Source organism: Eriocheir sinensis, chromosome 38 (genome assembly GCF_024679095.1).
Source record: "Eriocheir sinensis breed Jianghai 21 chromosome 38, ASM2467909v1, whole genome shotgun sequence".
In the NCBI taxonomy this organism is placed as follows: Eukaryota; Metazoa; Arthropoda; class Malacostraca; order Decapoda; family Varunidae; genus Eriocheir; species Eriocheir sinensis.
The window spans coordinates 12,305,632-12,312,988 of record NC_066546.1 but is presented as its reverse complement, the minus strand read 5'-3'; the positions used below and the strand labels follow the sequence as shown (position 1 = coordinate 12,312,988).

Genomic DNA, 7,357 nt, shown 5'->3' with positions numbered 1-7,357 from the left:
CCAGTTCTCGTTCGTTCATCTCTCCAGTACTCTTTATCAACAGTTGCTTCTTCTCTCTTCTCTTTATCCCACCATCACTCTCCCTATTCCTCTTCCTCCCGTCTCCTCCATCGGTCCCCCTTCCCCTCATTCCCCTCCTCACATCTTCACCTCCCCTCTCCCTAGCTCCTCTTTTTCTCATTCCTCTTCCTCACACTCCCCCCCAGCATCACCTCACCTGCGTGCCTCCGTCCCACCTGTAATCAATATTCACCTGGTGTTTCGCATTCGATTTGCTCACTATTAGCGCCCGTGTTATTTACCTTGGAGATATCAGCTCGTTAGGCATACCTGTACGACCCGACCTGCCACCTACCGGCCGCTGGGGGAACTAGGCGACGGGGGGAAGGCGAAGGAAGAAGTAAGAAGGGTTGAAGAATGAAGAGATGAGAGTAAGGAATAGAAAGTGTGAAGGCAGGAGGTGAAGGAGAGGAAGAAAAAAAGGCAAGTACAGGAGGGGAGTAAGGAAGGAAGGAATGAATGAAGGAATGGAAGAAAGAGGCGAGGTGAAAGGAAAGGAGGGAAGGAAAGAAGGAAGGAAGGAAGAAAGGAAGGAAGGCAGACAGATGTAAGGGAGGGACGAAGGAATGAAACAAGGATAAATGGAGGAAAAGAGGGATGAAAGAGAGGAGATGAAAAGAAGGAGGGAATGAAAGAAGGATAAAGGAAGGAAGGAAGAGGAGAGATGAAAAGAGAGGAAGGAGTGGAAGAAGGAAGGAAAGGAAGGAAGAACGGAGGAGATGAGAGGAAGGATGGAAGGAAGAGGAGAGATAAAAGGAAGAAAGGAAGGAAGCTAAAAGATGAAAGAGAGAGAGGAGTGGAAGACGGAAGTTGCCATGTTTATGAAAGTGAGGCGATAAAGAGAGAGAGAGAGAGAGAGAGAGAGAGAGAGAGAGAGAGAGAGAGAGTACATACGATCACTCACACTATGACTCACTACCTGACGAGAGAGAGAAATGCATATCCTTTTAGAGTTCCTAGCGTCATGTGTTGTGCGAGGTTGTTGTTATTGTTGTTGTTTTTATTAACATTATTATTATTATATATTACTATTTTCATTATTTTTTTCATTATTATTTATTATTATTAATGATGAATAGCACAAATTGGTATGAAATTCTCTGGTATGTAAATCACTTATGAATATGAAGGGAAAAAATAAGTCATATATGTTTTTTTTGTTTTGTTTTTTTGGATGAAGAGTATAATGATCTTTTCCTCTAACGATCTTTTTTACCAGTCTTAACCAAACATAAATAATCAAACTAATATATATTGATAGGCGGCTTCATCATTATCTATTCATACCTTTACATATTTCCCCAATCATTTTTTTTCAGTAAAGGCAAAAACTCAGGTCAAACAAAAAAATCTCTGGCGCAATCATTCACTATTCACTATCATTTACTATTTCGTATTTTATTTATCATTGTTATATTAATCCTCTTTTAGCGTCAAACAGTGTAGTATAAACGATCTAAGCCTAACACTGAAGGATCCAAGCCTAAAAGTATGAAGTGTGAGCATCGTAGTTGGAAGGGTGGGCAGCGCGGCGCCTCCCTCGCTCCCTGGCTCCTCACCTTGTACTTCCAATCGCCTTATTAGGGCAAGATAAGGCCCAAGGTGTAAGGGAAAGGGTCATTTTACACCTGCCTTACCCCGTGTGTGTGTGTGTGTGTGTGTGTGTGTGTGTGTGTGTGTGTGTGTGTGTGTGTGTTTGTGTGTTAAACGTAGATATCGTATTTCTTAGATTTCCTTTTCTTTCGTGTTTTCTTTAATTATCTTTTTTTTTTTGGCAATTCTGATTTTTTGTTCTCTTTCGTCTGTTTTTTTTTTTTTTAACCTTTCCAACTATTTTCATATCACTAACTTACGTACCATTGTGTGTGTGTGTGTGTGTGTGTGTGTGTGTGTGTGTGTGTGTGTGTGTGTGTGTGTGTGTGTGTGTGAATTTACTTTCCCTTTAATGTTCCCTTCACCTCCCATCTCTTCCTTCCCCTTCCCTCCATCCCCTCTCTTCCTTCCCTTACCTCCCTCCTTCCCTCCCTCTCCTCCTCTCTCTATCTCTCTTTATGTCCTTATTATAACCTTTCTCTGCTTTTAACTTCTTCTTCTTCTTCTCTTTCCCTCTTCTGACCTTTCTTACTTCTCTCTCACTCTATTTCCTCCTTTCCTTTTCTTTCTCTCTCCTTCTCTTATACAGTTAACCTTTCCCTCCCTATCCTTCCTTTCTCTCCCTCCTTCCTTTCCTTACTCTTTTTTTTCTCCTTTCCCTGTATCTACTTTCTTTCGTATCTTCGTTTTTCTTTCCTTTTCCCCTTTCACTCTTTCTCTCCTCTCTCTCTCTTCCATTCTCTCATTCTCTCCTTCCTTCCCTACATTTTCCTCCTTTCTCCCTCCCTCTTAATTCTGTCTCCCTCTCTCTCGTATTTTATCTTATTGACCTTTCTTTGCTTTTTCCTTATCATCTTTTTCTCCCTTTCTCTCTCTCCCTCCCTTTCTCTCACACTGTCCATCTTTCTCTCCCTTCCTCCATGCCTTTGTTTTCCCTCTTTACTTTTCTCTCTCTTTCCCATTCTCTTATTTTGTCCCTTTCTTTCCTTTCCTCCTTCCCTCCTTCTTCCCTCCTCTCCCTTCTTTTTTCCTCTCGTGTTATCTTTTTGCCAATCCTCCGCTATTTCCCTATTATTTTTCTGCATTTCTCTCCTTCTGTCCTTCCTTTCCCTCTCTCTTCTCCGTCCATATCTTTGTTTTCCTTCCTTTCTTTCCCTCCATCTTGTCCTGTCCTTTCTCTTCCAATGTCCCCTTCTTCCCCTTCATTTTCCTCCCATTCTCATCCTCCCTTCTGTCTCCGTCTCCCTCACTCTATCAATTTCTCCCTTCGTTTAATTTTACTTTATCGAATTCTCTCTCTTTCTCTCCTTCCTACCTTCCCTTTATCTTACTTCCAGGTCATCGTTACCAGATCTGGTCTTAACCTTCTCTTCCTCCTCTTCTTTCTCTCCTCCTCCTCCTCCTCCTCCGGTTCGTGCAGTGTTACCAAGTTTGTGACATATGACTCAGGTTGTCTAATGGTGATCGTTCCGGGTGAATAGACTCTCTCTCTCTCTCTCTCTCTCTCTCTCTCTCTCTCTCTCTCTCTCTCTCTCTCTCTCTCTCTCTCTCTCTCTCTCTCTCTCTCTCTGAAGTATTACGTCATGATTATCCACTCACAGACACTGATATAACGGTGCGCTCTCTCTCTCTCTCTCTCTCTCTCTCTCTCTCTCTCTCTCTCTCTCTCTCTCTCTCTCTCTCTCTCTCTCTCTCTCTCTCTCTCTCACTTTCACTACGAGAGGTTGCCTGAGGAGGGATAAGGTCAAGAAGAGGTCATTTAGGGTCAGGGGTCAGAGAGAGAGAGGGGATAATGATTTCTCTTCAAACACATTTACTCCCTCAAAGATAGACAGAATGAGAGAGAGAGAGAGAGAGAGAGAGGACAGCACACCCGAATCTTACTTCAGTCAAACGTAACACAGGTAGCAACAATCTCTCTCTCTCTCTCTCTCTCTCTCTCTCTGCCCCTCGCCGGCGCCAGGAAGCTTAAGTCTGAGTCACGGTCACAAAAACGAACACCATAAACATTTTCCCCCATTGAGATATAGAAGCTGACCTCTCACCCCTCGTCCGTATCCCTTGCGCAATGACCTCGTTTCCCCATCCTCCCCCTCCCTTACACCCGCACTCCCCCGACGCTCCAAGAATTTATAGACCCCAAAGAGAGGATCGAATCGTGTATACAAAGCCTACCCGATCGCCTTTTGACCTTGTTGCGTAGTTTGTGGGATTAGATGCTGGACTTTTTTTTGTTTTGCTAGTCGTTCTTTTTTTTGTTTTGTTTTTTGTCGGCGATAAGTAAGAGAACGAAGATAAGATTAAGGGGTGAAAAGCGTCTGATTAGCGAGATTTGTGTGTTTGTTTGTGTGCAAAGCGCCGCCTGAGAGAGAGAGAGAGAGAGAGAGAGAGAGAGAGAGAGAGAGAGAGACGGGCCGTGTTTTGTGTAGATGTAGAAGTAATCAGCGTTTTAAAATTACGACGAGGTGAAGAACTGAGAGGAATGTGACCTGTGTGTGTGTGTGTGTGTGTGTGTGTGTGTGTGTGTGTGAAACTTCTTAACACACGTGAAGGTTCAGAAATAAGAAAATAAACATAGCTATTTGTACACGTGTAACACCAAAGGAGAGACTAAAAAAAAAATGAGTAAATGAATGAATGAATGAATAGTGTGTGAAAATAAAATCCCACGAATCAAAAAAAAGATACATAAAAAGCAAAAGTGAATCAATCGGTTTTATGTTTCAGGGAGAAGGAGTCTTTGAATGAGAGGAGGAGGAGGAAGAGGAGGAGGAGGAGGAGGAGGAGGAGAAGGAGCTCTGATCAAGGAAGTAAAAACCCTACTCCTCCTCCTCCTCCCACTCCAGCTCCTCCTCCTCCTCCTCCTCCTCCTCCTGAGAAGAACAAATATACAACAAGTGGCGGAGACGAAACACAAACAGCGATTACGTGTTCGCGTCTCGTGTTAAAATTGTTGTTGTTGTTGTTTTGTTGTTGTTGTTGATGCTAGTTAGGGTGGTGATGCTGGTAGTGACAGGAGAGAGAGAGAGAGAGAGAGAGAGAGAGAGAGAGAGAGAGAAAATGTATGTGTGGAATGTCGAATGTAAACACGATTGAAAGGGAAACCAAACCCGTGACGTCACACCCGAGGCAGCCAATCACAGCCCGCCGTTCCTTGCACCCTCACCTCTGATTGGCTAATGCTGGAACGCCGCCGACCATTCATGTTTGATAGAATTAATGCGAATACGAATGATTTTTTTTCACTATTACAACAAGAAAAACAACTACTACACCTACTACTACTACTACTACTACTACTACTACTACTACTACTACTACTACTACTACTACCCCTTACCCCCCTTCCTCCTCCTCCTCCTCCTCCTCATGCTCCTAGTCCTCCTCCTCCTCCTCCTCCTACTACTACTACTACTACTACTACTACTACTACTACTACTACTACTACTACTACTACTACCACCACTACAGAAGGACGCACAGTAGTAAAAGAGAAACGAAGGAGGAAAAAAATATAGAAGGAAAAAAACTTGAGATTAAAATGCAGCAAAAAAAATAAATCTTGCACCTGTCAGGAAGGATTAGAAGTAATTAAGTAAATAAGACGAAGAATTTAATTATTTGAAACAGGTATTTGGAGAGAGAGAGAGAGAGAGAGAGAGAGAGAGAAATTGTATATAAAAAAGAAAGTAATAGGGAGATAGTTACCACTCTCTTCAAGGTCACGAGAGAGAGAGAGAGAGAGAGAGAGAGAGAGATGATTACAGGTATAAAAACATAATTGAAAAAGTTAAAGAGGAAGAGTGTAACACAGTAAAACGCAAGTGTGTAATTATGTGGACAAGTTATCCTCCTCCTCCTCCTCCTCCTCCTCCTCCTCCTCCTCCTTCTTCCTCGGCCCTCCCTCTTCCTTATCTCTTCTGTTCCTCCCCGCCTGTCTCCTCTCTTGCTCTTTTTCCCGTTATTAAAAGTTAACACGATTCGCAAAACTGCCTCCACGCCACTTGTACATTTAATAACACAAGCAACACATTCTCTCTCTCTCTCTCTCTCTCTCTCTCTCGGCCACACACGTACACACACTCATTATATTCTACGTACAGACACACACGCACACACAAGATTGAAGCGCACATGTGTGTACACGTTATCACTCGTGTGTACCCACTTATCTATTTCCACACTCATACCGCCGTTTATGAGTGCTTGTCTGGAATGTGTGTGTGTGTGTGTGTGTGTGTGTGTGTGTGTGTGTGTGTGTGTGTGTGTGTGTGTTATGTTGCTTTCCTTAGGTTGCTCTCTCTCTCTCTCTCTCTCTCTCTCTCTCTCTCTCTCATTAAGACAAGGCAGGTGATTAATTATTTCCCTTAGAGGGATTGGGTGGTGGGGAGATGATGTTGTTGTTGTTGTTGTTGTTGTGTTGTTGATTGTGGTGGTGGTGGTGATGACGAAGGTGATGGTTATGGTGGCGATGGTGATGAAAATATAATGTTCCGTATGATAATGACAAACTTATTATTATTTTCATTATTTTTATTATTTTTATCACTATTATTATTGTTCCTGATTTTTTTAGATAGGTGGAAGCGTCGAAGAATACATTGAAGGTTCAGGAATGTCAAGTGATGGACGTTGAAAGGAGAAATACGTGAGCTTGCGAAAATTAAAACACACACACACACACACACACACACACACACACACACACCTGAATCACCCACCCACACGCACTTACACCAAAACCACACACAAACACACACACACACACACAGCAACACAAACAAAACAAAACACAGGTAACAACAACAACAACAACTTACCTGGTTATCGTAGTACACATAGTCCCCGTCCTCGCCATCGTAGTCCAAGTTATCGTACTCATGGTTAGCGATCGTTAACCGGAGAATATCCTCAAGGTGACTCTCCATCTCCATCAGCCGTTCCTCCAGATGATTGACGCGGGTCGACTGCTCGTTCACCACCGCCGCTGTCACACACGCCACCACCAGCGCCACCACACTCACGCCCGCCGCCACCCACGCCAACCATAGGCGCCTGGACGGGTGTGGAGGAGAGATGACTGTGTATGTGGCTTTTTTCTCCATGCTGGGGTGACTTTTAAGCGTTTGTGTATGCCGTAGCGAGCCGAGGAGATGCAATACGTGGCTGTGTGGCTTTGTGTTGTCTTGTATTGGTCTCAGTGCACGTGGTATGTTGAACCGGTGTCCCTTGCTCCCTCTATCTCTCTCTCTCTCTCACCCTCTCTCTCGCTCTCCTCGCTCTCTCTATCTCGCTCAGTAGCCTTACCCGCACTGCCCAGCCTCGCCCCACGACGGAGGCTTATATCACCTCCCCCCCTCGCGAGGCAGGCACGCATATCACCTCCCTCCCTCTCTCACATCCCCCTCCTTCTCCTCAAGCCCCCTCCCCTCCCCCTCCCTCTCACCACCCCTGACAAGCACGTTAATATTGTCACCTGATGCCGAGAGAGAGAGAGAGAGAGAGAGAGAGAGAGAGAGAGAGAGAGAGAGATCGTAGGAAGCCCCCAAGTTTGGACTGTCTTATTTCAAGGTCATGGTTCTCTCTCTCTCTCTCTCTCTCTCTCTCTCTCTCTCTCTCTCTCTCTCTCTCTCTCTCTCTCTCTCTCTCTCTCTCTCTCTCTCTCTCTCTCTCTCGCTCTCTCTCTCTGTGTGTGTGTGTGTGT

The 7,357-nt window shown here is 44.3% G+C and overlaps 1 protein-coding gene across 7 annotated transcripts in view; it reads right to left on the bottom strand.

The window, feature by feature from the left end:
- The window catches only part of LOC127008674 (protein eiger-like), a 62,422-nt gene extending 55,439 nt beyond the window's left edge, over window positions 1-6,983 (bottom strand). For 5 of the 7 annotated variants that reach the window (XM_050880976.1, XM_050880978.1, XM_050880977.1 and 2 more), the window contains exon 1: window positions 6,474-6,982. In XM_050880976.1, coding sequence (XP_050736933.1) covers window positions 6,474-6,758 — 285 coding nt within the window. In that variant the 5' untranslated portion in view covers window positions 6,759-6,982. Of the gene's footprint in view, window positions 1-6,473 lie in introns of all 7 variants that reach the window. The other 2 variants (XM_050880979.1, XM_050880982.1) reach the window with 1 other exon arrangement.
- Between the last annotated feature and the right edge of the window lie 374 nt (window positions 6,984-7,357).